At 40.3% G+C, this 18,343-nt stretch overlaps 1 protein-coding gene across 1 annotated transcript in view; it reads right to left on the bottom strand.

The window, feature by feature from the left end:
* The window catches only part of dlgap5 (discs, large (Drosophila) homolog-associated protein 5), a 72,184-nt gene extending 70,374 nt beyond the window's left edge, over positions 1-1,810 (bottom strand). Inside the window, exons 1-2 of the mRNA XM_059640655.1 lie at positions 1,608-1,810; positions 1,376-1,493 (exon numbers count right to left, since the gene is read on the bottom strand). Of these exons, the coding sequence (XP_059496638.1) occupies positions 1,376-1,493; positions 1,608-1,810 (321 nt within the window). The remainder of the gene's footprint in view (positions 1-1,375; positions 1,494-1,607) is intronic.
* Between the last annotated feature and the right edge of the window lie 16,533 nt (positions 1,811-18,343).

The raw sequence follows: 18,343 nt of genomic DNA, 5'->3' as shown, positions 1-18,343 counted from the left end.
TCAAACCCTGATCCCAGATGCTATGAAGAAGCAGCGCTACTCTCAATTTGATATGATTTCCTATCTGGCCAGCTTTTATATGGGTTTGCATACATACAGTCATAGAGATCTACAGCATGGAAACAGACCCTTTGGCATGACATGCTGTCCAGTTTTCACAACTGAACCATTTCCATTTGCCTGCATTTGGTACATATCCATCCATACCTATCCCAACCGTATACGTGTTTAAATGTTTCTTAAATGACAAAATTGTACTCGCTTCCACCACTAGCTCTGGCAGGCTATTCCAGATACTCACCGCCCTCTGTGTGTAAAAATTGCCTTCTGGACCATTTCACATCTCTCCCCTCTCACCTTAAACTTATGCCCTCTAGTTTTAGACTTCATTTTACAATGGCATATTGCTAACGTACTAGTGAGACAATTCTGTCATTATTGTGGTTTCTCTTAGAAAATTTATGGTCTTCCAGGTAGGACTGTCTTCCCAGAGGGGAACTATATTTAAATTTGAGTATTGTTGAAGAAGGACACATTTTGTTAAAACCTTTCATTTGGTACTCATTTGCATGTAATACCAAAGTAAAAGGAAAATAACTTATAATGCGTGTGAAAGTGTTGACCATTTGGCAAAGAGACCTTGATGAAAAGAGCTGTTGCCATAGGTGATGCATCACTAAATGTTGACTGACAGTTAATTGTCAATCTTTGCTGACATTTTAAACAAGACAGATTAACTCTGCTTTGTGAAGGCATTGCCCTGAGAATTATTTAAATTCTTCCACAAGCATCACCTCTCTAAGGTTTTCCAACTCTTATTCAGCCTTCATGGATCTATATCATCTATCAAATATCATTTCATCTTTCTAGCACATTGCACAACTGACAAACTCTACCTCTGTTTCTTCCTTAAATTTATAAATTGCTGTCCGTAAGCTTCCAGCACTAGATCAAAGACATTTCACTGTACCATAGTTATGTCTTACAGAGACACAGCCTAACTCACAAATGCACTGTGTGACAAAACAGCCTTTTTTTTTTGGTTATTGCAGTTTGAAGCAATTTTCTCAAATTGCATAAAATACTTTTCAACTTTCCTCTGTAAATTTAGAACATTTAAGCAAATACTCCTTGACAAATCAAAATAAGAGTGAAAATCTGACTCATCTTCATGCTTTCCTGCCACTCAATGTTTAAGTGATCAAAACTGTTCTCTGTCATGTTCAAATTATTTTTCTCCTCTGTCTTACATTTTGGATTTCAGTTTGATAACTTTTTGGCCCTCAATCCTTCACAAGCTGAAGGATTTGCTTCTGTTTCTGTTTTTCTAATCCAAACCTCTTGTGACTTCAATTCCAGTAGTTTCATTTCATACTTGAATTCTGGCTAATTCAACTCGAGTGCTATTGGGATCACCTTTCTCCTCCAGGTTAAAGTGCTGTGTCAATTCTCCAACTATCTTTGTCCTTTCCGTCCCCACTTCCATGCAGAACCTTGTCAAGATCGGAACCTTGTGCTTACGTGAACTTGCTCTCTCAAGTGTGAATTATGTCAGGTGTTTTAGAAGAGCCCTGCGCCTAACTTACGAAACTACTTTCATCAACTACCTTCGCTGCTCCATGGCATATCTCGAGTCCAATGCAAACACCATCTTAACACGTGCTGTTCCCCGAACCACCTCTTCGTTCAGCAGATAGCCACCAAAAAGGCCAGCATCTGTTATCCCAGGGCCATCTTTAAAAGCCTGTTGCACATCCAGACAAACATTCTCAGTTTCAATCTGACCAGAACAGTTCTTGACATTTGCCATGGATATGGTAAACAGGGGAAGTTGGTGCTCTGCTTTGCAGGCAGGGATCTAGAGGTCTTGCTAGATGGGGTCGTGCAAAAATAAAATGTCGTTTTCTGCCGATGAGCCAACAGTGGAGGTTATGTCACCAGACCATATCAGACTGCACCTTGGTCGTGATCCCAGTCAGTGGACGATAAAGGTCAACGATCCTCTCCACTCTGTCAGGTAAGTGCCACCATCGTTCCTCAGATGCATCACATTCTCTCTCTGTACTATTGTTCCAGTCTCCCACCACAGCATCTGCTCTTCCACTCTCAATATTGCTTGCAACATATTCCCCACTTGCTTTCGCTCACCCCCAACCCGTGACAGAACTGACCCAGAATGTCATCTGCACTGCCTTCTCACTGGTTGGGGCTCCCTCCCCAACCTGCACCACATGTAATGGTTGTGCATCCCATTTTCATCTCCCAAAATACCTGCCTCTTTCTCATTACGTGAGGTAAACAATATTACAGAAAGAGTCAAGTGGGTTGCCTGACATTCAGCTCCTTAATCTTTACCAGGGGAGGAAACTGACTCGAACAAGTTGCTGACTGACTGTGACCAAAAGCCTGGATTGGTATCAGAGGCTGCCCTACTGGGACTGCCTGAATGAGACTGTTGAAAACCATGACAACTTTCCTGACTTTGTGTCTATAGTAACCAGCCAAAACCATAGACATTGGAGCACTAGTAGGCCATTTAACCCATGAGGTCTGCTCTGCCATTCAGTGAGATCAAATAATCCTCAACTCTACTTTCCTGCCTTTATCCTGTACACCTTGTTTTCCCTACAGACTGGAAATCTGCCTATCTCAGACTTGAATATTCTTAATGAACCGGACTCGACAGCCCTCTGCGTTAAAGCACTCTACAGATTCACTGCCTTCTGAGAGAAGGAATTCCTTATCTCTGTTTTAAATGGGCAACTTCTTACTCTGAGATTATATCCTCTGGCTCGAAATTTTCCCACAAAGAGAAACAACCTATCCACAGCTACTCTGAGGGCTGGTGGTGATGGGGAGGTGGGGGGAGGGAGGTGTTGCAAACTCAAGGCAAAGTGGTTCAGGGCAGAGATGCTGTGAGCATTCAGGTATACTCAGAGAGAATGCTTTGACAGTAAATGAAGAGCCTGGAGATACAGTCTGGTCCACTCAATGAGCTGAATGTGTATTCTTCAGCACACAGTGTCTTGCTGCAACAGTGCAATGATAATTGCTTGTTTGGCTCAAGATGCATCAATGAATTGCAAAAGTATACTGTAAATGGATTAGGGATGTAGCATGATGATTCTTAAATGCTGGCACATGTCAGATGCATGTGGCTGGTGTTCCTGGAGCGTGCCTTGAAACCTTGGTGCCTGATGTTCAATATAGATGTTTGTTGGAGCAAACAGCAAGCTGAAGTTGTCAGGTACCCGCTCTGACTTCCGTGTTGAGAATTCTCAATATCTAGCTTGTCTGGTGCATTAGACAATCATTCTGTGGTGCAATTCTTTCAGCAAGTGTGCAAGACGAAAATCTTCCACGTTCTGATTTATCAAATAACTATTGGTATTGGATACATAAGAAAAAGGAAATATTTGCCAGTCCATGAGTAGCATAACTAACTGTTCTTTCATAGAGCTGGCACAGGCATGATGGAACAAAGGGCGTCCTCTCCTACATGATTCAATGAAGTCTTGTTGAGTGACTGGCAATGCACCTGATTCTGCATGTACCGGAACTGGAGAGAGAACTCGGATCTTCCCATTCATCTCCATAGCAACACAGTCAAGGCAACAACTGATGGCTAAGTTTAATCTTCAGCTCTGGAAATTGCTATGCAATGAAATGTTGAGGTGATGTCCAATAGATGGCACTCTAGCTTTTGTGATGTAGACTGTGTTAAGTTTTACAACTCCTGGTGTTTAAACAGCTGTGTTTTACAAGTCATTCATCACTGAATGCCAGGTTAGTGCAGAGGGAAAAGCAAAAAAAGATTTATTTGCCTAACAGAACCTCTGCTCTTCTGGAATCAGAAATCAATGGATTTGAAACAAATAGCTTGTCCAAGAGCAGAGGGAAACTCTATTCAAGACTTGGATCTATCTTGCTGTTCCCATTTCATGCCGAAGTTAAAATCTCAGAATCTTCATCCAAGAAGAAGACTGACTATTACTTCCTAAAGAAAATAAAGTTGGACCATACGTGCAGCCCTGCCAATATGTCACCCACAGCTCTTGAAGAAATGTTTAAAAGTTGACAGATCACTGTCAAAACGTGAATGCTGCCTAGTTTACTATCTGATGTGAAAAAGGTCATTGGCCCATTTTAAACATTGGCTATATGATCCAGCTTGGGGCTTTTCTGACAGTGTTGAATCCACCATCTATTTAAAGGACAGGAAAAAATATAGGCCATTTGAAGAGTAACACGGATTATGGAACTATTGCAAACTCTGTAACAGTACTTCCCAGCATCGATACCAAGAATCTGTATTTGTAAATACATCCCTTCAAAATGCAAAGATGTCCCAACTCAAATTTATACAGCCCTGAGCAAATCATACTGTGAGCTAAAGGAGATATTAGTAAGGATGTCCAATAAAATGGAGAAAGCATTTTAGATATTTTCTAATCAACACATTCAGGCATGTAATGTTACAACTCTTTGACAGATGGAACTTGAACTTAGGCCTCCTTAAATGATTGAGGATAGCCATTGAAGTCAATGGTGGATGAGATGCATCAAAGGCTTCTGAATTGGTTTTGTTGCTTTTGCAGCTAAACATCCATATTCTGCCAACATTTATGTAGTTCGTGCCAGTTGACCATACAGACTGACACGGTAATTACAATAATGAAAATACTATGAATGGGAATAATCTAAAGGTGCAACTCTTGAAAATTTCAAGTGGTGAGACTGTGATTGTTTGCTCTGGCAGCTTTTTCCATAGTGGGATTGTCCTTGGAAAGAAATACTGATGATGAGTTTTGGAAACAAATGGTTTTATAGTTTGTGTTGATGACTATCTTGTGTTCTGTCATTGCTAGTAGCCACCAGGTACTTGTTTCTTTCAATTCTCACCCTGCCATTCCATGTTTTATAGAACAGGGTAAGTCCACCTTTCTCCCTTCCTTATTGTATTGAGTCACATAATAAATCTTCGATCAAGAGAATTGGGGCTGACATGGTTGTCATCTGGAGCAGATTCCACAGGTTAAGATGGGTGAAATCATGGAAGATTTGAAGACTGACAATTATAAATTTGAAACACTAGGGTGGAGGTGGAAGGATTGCTCACGAAATTGTTATGGATCATTAAGAACATAGGTATTAGGTAAGTGGCAATGATATACAGGCAGCAGAGTGGTCGATAAGGTAAATCAGCCAAAATTCTTTGCTAACTTTACCATCAAGTGTTTATGTTGCCTGGAGAAGCTGGAAATGATCTGTTAGTGATTCTGGACATGATGAAGTGTCTGTCAAAACAGTTATCTTTCAATTCTGTTTCTAGATAGTGAAAAATCTGATGTGTATTTTCAGCACTTCCTGAACTTTACATTTGTCTAGCTATCTAGTCACACATACTCGACATCTGCCTAGTCATCTCTCTATCTAACTCCATTTCTCTATCTATGTTTTTCTCTATCTTTTCATCCATTTGACTGTGGTAAACAGACGGGGAGTTATGTATCAGCTGCAGCTGATATTAGTGTGAGTAGAATTCAAATGTTCATGCATTTTTAATCTCTGACCTTTTATAGGTTTCGCCTTTGCAAGTTTAAGATTGTGTTTCATCAGGGGAATAGCTGATGAATCTAGTTAACAAGGATAATCCAGCTATGTCATTGTGTCAGTATTCCTGTAAAGATTGTATACAAAATACCCTACTTATGGATTAGCATTTTGTCTGATAAATAATGTATCCTTCATTTATAGTTGACATTGCTGCAGAACCCGGGAGACTCACAGGCTCTGATCTCTCTCAGCCATGCCTATTATAATGTAATCCCCTATCAATTATGTTGCAGAGCTTTTGTGTATTGAGAAGCCCAGGTAGGCCTGAGACACCAAGAACTGCTTGAAAGAGCAAAAGTGAAGAAGCAGGTAACCATGGGAAAGTAGCAAAGAATATGTATTTCAAAGCCTGTAGATTTCACAAGTAACTGGGGCTGGGGGCACTACGGAAGATGTAAAATTGCTTCCGCTGTCTGATAAGTAGATGAATATATTACTATCCAATAATACATTTTATAGAAATGGTTCACAATTCTTCATCGCTCTAACCAGTGTAAGGTGCAGCAATTGATGAGTTTATGTGTGTATTTTGGGGGTGGGGTGTTGGAAGAATAATTGTTCAGTCAGGTCACTGGAGAAAACATAAGAACATAAGAAATAAGAGCAAGAGTAAGCCATCTGGCCCCTCAGGCTGCTCCACCATTCAATAAGACCATGGCTGACCTTCCTGTGGACTCAGCTCCACTTACCTGCAATCTTACTATAACCCATAATTCCTTTTCTGTTCAAAAATCTATCTTTGCTTTAATGACATTCAACAAAGTAGCCTCAACTGCTTCACTGGGCAGGGAATTCCACAGATCCTTTGGGTGAAAAATTTCTTCTTCAGCTCAGTCCTAAATCTGTTTCCCCCTTACTTTGAGGCTACGTCTCCTAGTTCTACTTGTGCCCGCCAGTGGAAACAACCCCCCTGCTTCTATGTTATCTATTCCCTTCATAATTTTATATATTTCTGTTAGATTCATCCCTTATAAATTCCAGTGAGTATAATCCCAGTCTACTCAATCTCTTCTCATCAGCTAAACCTCTCACTTCTGGAAGCATCCTAGTGAACGTCCTCTGCATCTCCTTCCAGTGCCTGTTCTACAAGAGATACCCTGTATACGTCAGTGTGAAAAATGGAATTCCTTTTGAGGGTCAACCAGAACAACTCAACAGTTGAATGAGAGGAGCTGGTACTCATAGCGTTCTTTATTTAAAAGCTAGGTTTTTGCTCATTCTTTTGGCTAAAATCAAGTTTAACTTCTGCTCTTATCAGCTTAGTATCTGATACGTCACTTCTTTGATGATGAAACATTAAATTAAGGTTTGGGACAGGGAGTTAGAAAGAGGAAGAGAAATAAAAGGAAAGCAAAGAAAAGCAGGGTTTTTTGCCCTTGTGGGCTTGCTCAAAATGGCCATCAAAAGATCCAGGCTGTGGGGTGGGTGAGGGGGTGATTCTACCTGACTGCCTGCGCCTCTTCCATGCCTACATTCGTGCCCAGGTGTCTTTGGAGAGGGAACACACAGTGTTCAGCAACATCCTTGATGCTATTAGAGAGAGGAGGGCACTGCAGAATTTGGAGTGTGTTATCTTCCCTTCCAATTCCATTTTAATTTATTTTCCTTCCTCTCTTCCTACACCTACCTTTATTTTTATTGTTGTTGCACCACCCCTGATGAGAAGTGCTTATTAATTGTTCAGTAGTTTATTTGTGTGACTTGGTGGTTGATCTAAAAATAAGCGTTAGTTTTTCCCCAATGAGGAGTTAGTTTCTGGACAAGGAAAGGATTCAGAAGGGAAAAGTAGAAACTGCTAAACTATAGGTTTACAATAAAACACTTTAAATCTCTGAAAAGGTTTTGTTGCCTCATTCAATGTATGCATATCAGTCTGTTAAACAGTCTGTGTTACAGAGGATTACAGTTGAATCATAGTGATTTAAAAATGCGTGAGGTATAGTATGGCATTCAGCTTATGGCTCCATCTATGGCATTTCCTTATTGGTATTCACTTCTGGCACTACCTTCTATATCCTTGCAAAAGTGGCTAACTTGTAAATGACTGTGATGACTATAAACTCAGCCCAATTCTGTGCTCCCTGGGATTCCACTTCTTACAGACACTTTTGCAGCATGAGGTAGTAAAGAGTGACCTGAAAGATAATTTAACCCAAGGCCCTGACTTGCACTCTGGCTACAATTAGTTTATACTTCACAGACCTGAGATTGAACTTCAGATCTTTATGTATCAGGAAAAAGAGAAGTCCAATCCCTGAATCCAGTACTCACTTCTTGAAAGTTCTATTGTGGTTGAAGCTTGTATCTTAGAGAAACCTGGTGAATAGCCCCGCCGCTCCTCTCTCTATTTATCTCCCAGCTCCCTTCCCCCTTCCTATTTTTGAAGAAGGGTCCCGACCCAAAACATCAACTTTCCTACTCCTCTGATGCTGCCTGACCTGTTGTGCTCCTCTGGCTCCACACCACGTTATCTCTGACCTCAGCATCTGCAGTTCTTGCTTTCTCTCGATGTTGTTGCTGAAGCTGTTCACACATCAGGACAGATGCAAAAAATGCTAAATTCTAAATAATCACAATAATTTGTACTGAGAAAGGTTCTGATAGTTTGGAAGGTTGACAGACTGTAGGTTTCCATTGCCATTTTCCTGGCAATGCCTTGGCCAATCAGAGATGACTTGCCAATCGATCAGCATCTTTTTCTCCTGCAATGTAAATTTTTGCAAACAGTTAAGATTTGGCATTTTTGTGTTTATCTTGATCAGTGCAAGATGGAAAGCTTCAGCACCATGTCCCATTTTGCAGATATTTGAATATCAGGTAACTCTGTAGTGTATGTTTGATCTGTCCCAAAAGATTACCTCCCAGGCAGTGATACCTCAATATCTTTTCCATGTTTTGGCTCACATTTGAGACATTATTCAGTTTCCTCCCTTATCTTCTGCCTTTCTGCTTTTTGGCTGCTTCTGGGCCTCTGTCAGGGAAGCAAGCGATAGGGGGATAGAATGGGAATGTGGTTGAGGCATAACATCACCCAAGAATCTACTGAAAGTGAAGAAGTCTTAAAGGGATGACTGGTCTCCTCCCACTTCTTATGTCAGAGACACTCTAGCTCAGATTTAATGATTCCCACTTCTAGAAAATCCAGAGTCATCATTTATTACCAGAGTAGGTTTAAAAAAAGAGATTACCACTCAGTATTGAGGACTAGGGGTAGGAAAAGTGGGACTGTGGTCGTTGCTGGAAGGGAATCATTGGTAGATTGTTGGTGCTGGCTGCCTCAAGGAAAATTGTTTTTGCAATACAGAACTGAATGTGCAATTAAGCCATTCTCTGTAATCAACAGATAAATTAATGATGGAGTGCTGTATTGTCAGGAGTACTATCTGTCAGATGAGACATTAAGTTGAGGTTCATCTGCCTGCTAGGATAGATGTGAAAGATCCCGAGAGGAGGGCAATTAATCCTAATGTCCTTGCCAATTTTTATTCCTTAATAAACATCTCAGAAGCAGATAATCTGTTTGTTATCACATGCTAGTTGTGGGAGCTTGCTGTGTGTAAATTGGCTATCACTTTTTCTACACTACAACAGTGACAAGACCAAAAATACTTCATTAGCTGTGAAATACTTTAATAGGTCCAGTTATTATAAGCAGTTCTCTGCAAATACAAGTCTTTCTGTTTGTTTCATTTTCCTCATGAGTTTCTTCAATTCCTTTCTACTTTTTCTTTTTCTCCAGCATTTATCCTTGGCTTCCCTTCCTTCAAAGTATTTGCCATCACCTGAAGCAGGTACAGTCGAGGTCAAGGTCAAGGCCTGCATTTTTAACAGCACCCTCGCTCTTTGTGAGAAGTCCATCTCATTTCCTTTTCTGTTTGAAATTTGTCACCAGCCTCTTTTTTTTCTCTCAGGGGAGAGGTTTGCCACTCATCAGGAGAGAAACAGCTGTCAGAGTCAGTTGGAAAGGTATCACAAAATGTATATCTCATGCACTGAGAGCATGTTGAAATATTAAACAAAACAGAGAAGTTACGTGGAATGGTTTAAAGATGCTTTATAAATTGAGCAACTTTAATCATTAATTAACCAATGATTTGTCACAGCATTAAAATTAACCAATCCATATTGCATCACTGTTGATAGTATTTCCATTGCATTATAACTACTTTCCGTGGAGACTGACTTGAATATGAACCTCACAATTGTATGGAGTGACTGAATCAAATAGCATTTAATGGGAAGCTGGATAAACGCCTGAGGGAGAAACTTATACTGTCAAAGTATGATGGAACAGGATAGGAGGAATGTCATGGGAAAGCTGTCACCAAAATGGACCAGTGGGAAAAAGTATTCTTATGCTGTACCATCTGTGTAATTCTACTAATGGGAGCCTTCTACTTTTTTTATAAGTACTGTGTGTTTTGCACTATTTTCAGTTGTTCTTTTCAGTTGGGCATGGGTTTATCCCTGTTGTCCTGCATCCCCATTTGTTTCTTTGACTCAAAGCAAAGAGGGTAGGCACAAGGCCACCTCTTGAGAGATGTTGCACTTGGTTGCCAGAAACTTGACACTTGCCTCCAAATCTCCTTCTCCTTGGTTAATGCTAGCTCACTCAATTGGAAGCTCAGCAGAGTCCTGCAATAGGCACTGTTCTGTGAAAATTCTGTAATCCCCTCCTTAACAGCACAGTGGGCATGCCCATGCCCTCAGGATTGCAGTAATTCAATAAGGCAATTCAACGCCACCTTCTCCAGGGCACTTAGGGATGGGCAACAAATGGTGGTCTGGCCAGAGAAGTCCACATCTCAAGAATATTTTTTAAAAAAAATGCATTAATACTTGTGAAAGTAGTTGAATCTTTAACATTACATTTAAACTGGGCGGTTCTGGACAATTCTAAAGATTTAGAATTCTAAAGCCCGGGCTAATACTCTAGTGCAGGGAGTGAGGAACTGCACTGTTGAAGATGCTATAATCTAGGTGAGATATTGAACTGTGATCCTGTCTGCCCTCCCAGGTGGATATAAAATTCCTCTTGGTACTGAGACAAGTCGGAGTTCTCCTTGCTAGTATGGCCAATATTGTGTCGATGAACAAACCAATTATTATCTTGTTGCTGTTGCAGCTCCTGGCTGGATGTGAATTAGCTGCCATGTTTCCTACATAACAGGGATGAGTATACTTCAAAGGTGGTTAATTTTGTTTTGTACTAAAGGGAACCTGGTGATATGGGGATAGAGAAGACTTGCAGTGTTTGGACTGCTGTTGCTATCAGTTCCATGCCTATAGTTGAGAATGTTCTGGGACATCCTGAGGTTAGGAGGAATATTATATGCAAGTCTTTGAAATTCAGTTTTTCATCTAAAATTCAATGTGCTCTTATGATTTGACATGAGCAGACTCAGTAAAACACTATGTATAGGCTAAGTGGTGTCTGACAGTGATAAATGGTAAATTAGCACATTGTGGAATGTTGTAACAGTGGAAATGCCATTTATAGTTACATATGGTGATTCCGTCTGTCTACTTTTCCTGCTATTTGAACACACTGCTGTCTGGTCTTTCACAATCTTCCCTCCATAGGATTGACTTCATCCAAAAATCTCTTGCATTGGGTCTAACTTGCACAAAGTATCATTCCCCCTAATAACCCGGCCTTTCTGACTCATATTGGCTCCCACGTCAAGCAACATACTGATTTTATCATTTCATTTTTGTTTTTAAAACTCCTCCATCCCCACAATGCTCCCAGATATTTTTTCTCCTTTAATTACGACCTTTTGAGCCTTTCGGATTTTAACTATTCCACATTGATGAGATTGCTTTCAGTTGTCTAGGCCTGACTCTGGAATCTCCCACTCGCCACAACCCCTACCCGCATGACACATTTCCTTAGGATAATCCTTCAAATCTTTTCATTTGACCAAGCTTTTGGTCAATTAATGTCGTGTCTCTACATGGCTCAGTGACATTTCTTGTTTTATAAGGTTGCCCTGAAGCACTTGGGAAGTTTTAATACATTAAAGGCAATGTATAAATACAGTTGTCATTTGTGTAATTCAAAGTTTGGTGGAGGGAATACAGGTAGTCAAGTATTATGACATAGCTCAAGTTGCTTCTCCCACAGAGCAATTCTGGAGCCTGAGCAAATAAATTAGTTTGGCACAAAAGAGAAGGAGGAACTATTACATGTTGAGAGCTGTTGCTGTTCAACATGTACTTTTCATAGAATCCCTACAGTATAGGAGCAGGGTGTTAGGCCCATCAAGTCCACACCAACTCTCCGAAGAGCATCCCACCCAGACCCAACCCCCCTCCACTCCATCCCTGTAACCCTGCATCTCCCATGGCTAATCCAGCCAATCTATACATCCCTGGACAATGGACAATTTATCATGGCCAATCCACCTAGTCTGCACATCTTTGGACTATGGGAGAAAACCTGAGCACCTGGAGGAATCCCACTCAGACACAGGGACAATGTGCAAATTCCACACAAACAGTTGCCTGAGGTTAGAATTGAACCCAGGTCCTGTGAGACAACAGTGCTAACCACTGAGTCACCATGCCACCCAGTGTTATAAAGAAGTCTCCTTGTCTGACTGTAGCACTGGTTTATAAGACGTAAAATATCCCATGTCTATGCTTGAAGGTCTCCTGATCTTTGAACCAATATTCCCCTTCCAAATAGCTCAAACAACAACAATTAAATAATCTGTGATCTCGCTGCTTTTGGATTCTTGCTCAAATTCATTATGACTGTGAAAGAAGCAAACATTGGTTTAATTTGGCACCTTGTCTTCATATAATCATTATTGGTTTTACCTTGTTATTACAGCAAATACAGTTATGGAAAAAGAGAGAAAAAATAGGACTTTTTTAGGCATCTCCTGGTGTCACAGGATTGTTTGTCACATTACAGAAGAAGGTAAGACTGGTTAGCAAGGTTAGATTACACAGAATAGAGGGAGAACTAGCCATTTGGAAACAGAACTGGCTAAAAGGTAAAAGACAGAGGGTGGTGGTGGAGGGATGCTTTTCAGACTGGAGGCCTGTGTCCAAAAGTGTGCCACAAGGATCGGTGCTGGATCCACTGCTTTTCACCATTTATATAAATGATTTGGATGTGAACATAGGAGATTTGGTTATTAAGTTCACCCCCAACACCTAAACTGGAGGTATAACAGACAGCGAGGAAGGTTAACTTAGAGTACAACGGGGTCTTGACCCAATGGCCAACTGGCCGAAGAGTGGCAGATGGAGTTTAATTTAGGTAAACGTGAGGTGCTGGACCGGCAAATCAGGACAGGACTTATACACTTAATGGTAAGGTCCTAGGGAGTGTTGCTGAACAAAGAGACCTTGGAGTGCAGGTTCATTGTTCGTTGAACATGGAGTCACAGGTAGATAGGATAGTGAAGAAGGCATTTGATATGCTTGCCTTTACTTGATAATGCAATGTGCATAGAAGTTGAGAGGGTCATGTTCTGGCTGTACAGGACATTGGTTAGGCCACTATTGCAATACTGTGTGCAATTCTGGTCTTTGCTATGGAAGGGAATGTTATGAAACTTGAAAGGGTTCAGAAAAGATTTACAAGGATATTGCAGGGATTAGAGGGTTTTGGCCATAGGGAGATGCTGAATAATCTTCCCTGGAGCGTTGGAGAGGGGTGACCTTACAGAGATTTATTAAATCATGAGAGGCATGGATAGTGTGAATTGACAAGGTCCTTTCCTCAGAGTGGGGGTGTCAAAAACTAGGGGGCATAGGGGAAAGATTTAAAAGGGACCTAACAGGCAACTTTTCACTCAGAGGGTGGTGCATGTAGGGAGTGAACTTCCAGAAGAAATGGAGGAAGTGGGTACAATTACAACATTTAAAAGGCATCTGGATGGGTATATGAATAGGAAGGGATCAGATGGATATTATCCAAATGAATCTAGATTATTTTAGGATATATGGTTGGCATGGATGAGTTGGACCGAAGGATCTGTTTCTGTGCTGTATGTCTCTGTGACTCTGTGAGAAGGTCTTTTGGAATGTTGTGTCTGTGCTAATTCTGACTATGGTCCGAGTGGAGATGAAACAAGAAAGGAAAAACATGTGAAGGTTGGGAGGATCTGGAATAAATCAGATTCCAAAAAAATATAAAAATGTTTATTCTCAGGATCTAAACCTGTCATTCATAAATGATTCAGAAAACAACATACAAGATCAAGAGAGATCAGTCAGCATATCAGCCATGCTCCTAGACATATCATATTTTATACGGAATGAATTGAAGATCATGATCATGCAACTAACACAAATTACCTGTGCCATAGTGCCCACTTCTTAGGTTTACATTTGAATATTAGGGTCTGTCATAGAGGGACCTGGGCGAAGTAAGGAATATTGGGTCATAGGGACTGGTAGAAAGGGTTAGCGGTAGGGTTTTAGACGTACAGAGTATAGGAGTTGGGAGGTCATGTTGTGGCTGTACAGGATATTGGTTGAACCAATTTTGGAGTACTGTGTGCAATTCTGATCACCTTGTTACAGGAAGGATGTTGTGAAACTTGAAAGAGTTCAGAAAAGATTTACAAGAATGTTGTCAGAATTAGAGGGTTTAAGCTATAGGGAGAGGCTGAATAGGTTGGGGCTATTTTCCCAGGAGCATCAGAGGCTGAGGGGTGAACTTAGTGAGCTTTATAAAATCAGGAGGGGCATGGTTAGAGTAAATAGACAAGGTCTTTTCCCTGGAGGGGGGGGGGGAGTCAAAAACTAGAGGTCATTGGTTTAAGATAAGTGGGGAAAGATTTAAGAGGGACCCAAGGGGTAACTTTTTCACCCGGGCGTGGTGTGTGTATGGAATGAGCTGCAAGAGGAAGTGGTGGAGGCTGGTACAAAAGCAATATTTAATGTGATTGGGTCTGTGAATAGGTGGGGTTTAGAGGGATGTGGACTAAATACCAGCAAATGGAACTAGATTAATTCAGGATATCTGGTCGGCATGGACAAGTTGGACCGTAGGGTCTGTTTCCATGCTGTACTATGACTCTAATTGGTGCCAGGAGGACAGTCAGTCAATACAAGTCTTTAAGGAGACTTCAAGCCTCCATTTTAACAATTTTCATTTTGTTCAGTGGAGATCATGAATCCTGATAGGTGATTGCAGGTATGAATAGGTGGATCCTGGAACTCTCTAACTGCACTGTCAACATCTCTAACACCAGCTGGGCTGCACCTGGCTGCAGTGGTTCAAGAAGACATGTAAAGAGGATCTCCAATTAGTGCAGCAATTAAAGTGTTAACTTTAAAATCAGAATTAGGCAGCATGAACATCTGGAATTTTGCCAAAACTATTCTCATAATCAGCCTCACAGATAGTGTAAGGAGAAGCAGATGACTCATAGGCATTAACAGCACAGTAGGAGGCCATTCGGCTCATCATGTCCACACTGGCTAATAAGGATTTGATTAAATTAATCATATTTTCTAGCTTATGGCCCATAGCCCTGGAGGTTGTGGCAACATAATTGAATAAATAAATACTAAAACGTTACAAGAGTTTATGACTCAACCATCCTTTTAGACAGTGTGTTCCAGATTCTAACCACTTTCTGACTGAAAAAAAATCCTCCACAATTTCCCTCTACCTCTTACCTTAAAACTAAGTCCTTTTGATATTGACCTCTGTCATAATGGGAAAAGTGCCTTCCTATCCACCCAAACTAGGCAGACTTGGTTTTAACAATAAAACAGACGTTTATTACACAAAAGAAAGAAATATAAAAAAAAGACCAAGCTATCTAAATATAACACAGTGTAGAAGATTTCAATGGTGCTGCAAAATGAAATCCCATCTTCTCCTCAACACCATCACTTTACAGTTAATTAAAGTCTAGAGAAATTGTCCTTCCCTATGAAATCTGCAGGTTGACTTAACTGCTTCTTTTCAGTTCTGCTTCCGTGAACTGTGAAGCCTTTTTCTTTGACTCATAAAACTGAGGTCTTAGACTTTCTGAGTTGTGAATAACTTGCAGATTTCTGATATACATTCACAGTCTCGAAGTGTTCACAAACTGATATTCTTCTACTGTAGTAACTTACTCCCTTAACTGCTGTGGAAAAAAAACTCCTTTTTCTCAGAGAAACAATTACAGTGTGGAAACAGGCCCCTTGGCCCAACAAGTCTACACTGACCCTCACAGCATCCTACCCAGACCCATTCCCCAAACCCACCTAATCTACACATTCCTGAACACTATGGGCAATTTAGTATGGCAAATCAACCTAACCTGCACATCTTTGGACCGTAGGAGGAAACCAGAGCATTGAATTGAACACAGGCCCCTGGTGCTGTGAGGCAGCAGCGCCAATGACTGAGCCACCGTACTGCCCCAATTCTTCCATCTGATTTCAGTTAAGTCTCCTTAAATTGCATTCAAAAGATTTTAGCCAAATTCAGTAAAAAAATTGTCCTAGCTTCTGCTAAGCTAATGGTATAATCTTTTCTTCCTCTGCTGGCTTAATGCCCACAATATAAACGAACTCCCATTAACACTCCAGGAGGCCTTCAGTCATCTGATCTTCAAAAAATGTTGTTCATATCATGGTTATGAAAAAACTTACTGGTTATTTATTAAACTTCTTTGCAAATTTATATGCCCCTATTGTAAAATGCAAACTCTCAAAAACTAGTATGAATATATATCACACACTTTTCTTCACAGTCAAATAAAAGCTTTCAATTCCAGGTTTGATTGAATTCAAATTTCTCCGCCTGCCATGGGGGGATTCAAATCCATATCCCCAGAAGATTAGTGTTGGTTTCCAGATTACTAGTCCAGTGGCATTCTCACAATGTCAACCTTCCCATAATTATTACTATAATGTAATTCAGAATTGATTCTTATCATAAGTATTCTAAAGTACGAACAGATCCAACAGAGGTATTCAAAATGAAGAGATGCTTTGCAAATTGAGTTAGGAAATATTACTTGTATTGATTGAGCAGGACCTAGAAACATAACTTCAAGTATCAAGAGACAGGTTAGGACGTTTATTTTAATTACTCCATATTGATGGCCTTGTATTTAACTGACAACACCCCAAACCCTGGAATTTCATTCCTTATCCTTGAAATCTAGTCTTTTGATAAACCCATCCTGAAAGACAAGGGGACTGCATCAAATTGGAATTGTGCATTTGGAGAGCCTGCATCGGCATGAATGGCAGAATAGCCTTGTTCCTGTCTGTAAAAGATTCTAAAGGGTAAATTGAAGCTTACTATCAAATGGTTGGTAGATTGCTTAGATGTTCGATGTCAAGGGTTCTGGCTTTCTAATGCATAAATCACGAGGCCGGTATGCAGGCACAGCAAGTAATTCAGAAGGCTAATAGAATATTATGGTTTATTACAAGAGGGATTTAATGTAAAAATAGGTAAGTTACGTTTCAGTTACACTGGACATAGGTAGGACCTCATATCAGGAGTACTGTGCATCATATTGATTACCAAATTTAAGGATACATATAAATGTATTGGAAGCAGTTCAGAGAAAAGTTTTACCAGACTACTGTCTTGAATGGACAGTTTTTTTGAGGTAAGATTGGAAAGGTTAGACTAGGCTTGTAACAGGTTTAGAAGAGTAAAGGTGTGGGCTTGATTGAGGCATACACAATACTGATGAGTCTTGAAAGGGTAAATATAGAGAGGAAGTCTCCTCACAGGAGAATATAGAACAAGATGTAACTGTTTAAAAGCAAAGGGTTGACCATTTAATGCAGAGGTGAGATGAAATCTTTCCTCTCAGAAATTACTGAGTCTTTGGGGCTCTCTTCCTGAAGAAGAGATAGAAACAGAGACCATTAATTTTTTTAGGACAGAGATGAACAAATTCCTAGCAAGCAAACGTTATCAGTGGTAAGCAGAAATGTGGATTTAAGATTAGAATAAGATCAGCAATCAACTTACTAATTGGCTAAAACAGCCAATTGGCTTATTTCTGCTCTGTGTTCACACGTATGTTTGTATGTGACTCTAACTTCCATTAGCTGTATTCAGTTCAGCAACAAGAATCACAGCTGGTGGAGGCTAATGAAAATAATCTAAAGTACTGCAAAGGTCGTCAAACTTTAGCAGTGAGGGTAAAAGCAAAAAGTCCATTGCTCAGGCAATAAAATACAGACCTTATCACAAAAACAGCACTATGTCCAGCAGTATTTTTTGGCTTTCACCTTCTTTATCTGCAGACACATAGAAGATTGAGTCTGAGCTGCTAGAGCAACTTGTAAATAATTTGCACATTTGAATGAGCCCTGTGATCCACAGGTAAGTTCCCATAGAGTTTATTATTGCCACTCAACGATTCCTGTTGCTTTCCCAGAGGCAATCCCTCCTGATTGCTTGCTTCCTCCAGCATCTCCATTGATGGTGACACCAGTTGTAAAATGTTGAGGTTGTCTGCATTATGCCTTGGGTCTGTTTAAATCATGGGGAGAACACTGAGGGCATATATATACCTGGAAGAATCATATCCTGTTAAATAAATCTGTAGCTATAATGAAGGCCTAACAATTGTAAGATGCAGCTAAATTGAATTTAGCTGATAATTTTTACTTTAATGCTATTTTTATTATTCCATTTGTGGGTGAATTCCCATCCTAATCTTCATTTATAGTTTATTAACAAATAAGTGAATTTAATGAAGTGAAAATTAATTTCATCTGGGCTGTTGTG

Source organism: Stegostoma tigrinum, chromosome 38 (genome assembly GCF_030684315.1).
Source record: "Stegostoma tigrinum isolate sSteTig4 chromosome 38, sSteTig4.hap1, whole genome shotgun sequence".
NCBI classification, from domain to species: domain Eukaryota; kingdom Metazoa; phylum Chordata; class Chondrichthyes; order Orectolobiformes; family Stegostomatidae; genus Stegostoma; species Stegostoma tigrinum.
The sequence above is the reverse complement of the archived record's forward strand: the minus strand, read 5'-3'. Positions and strand labels throughout refer to the sequence as shown.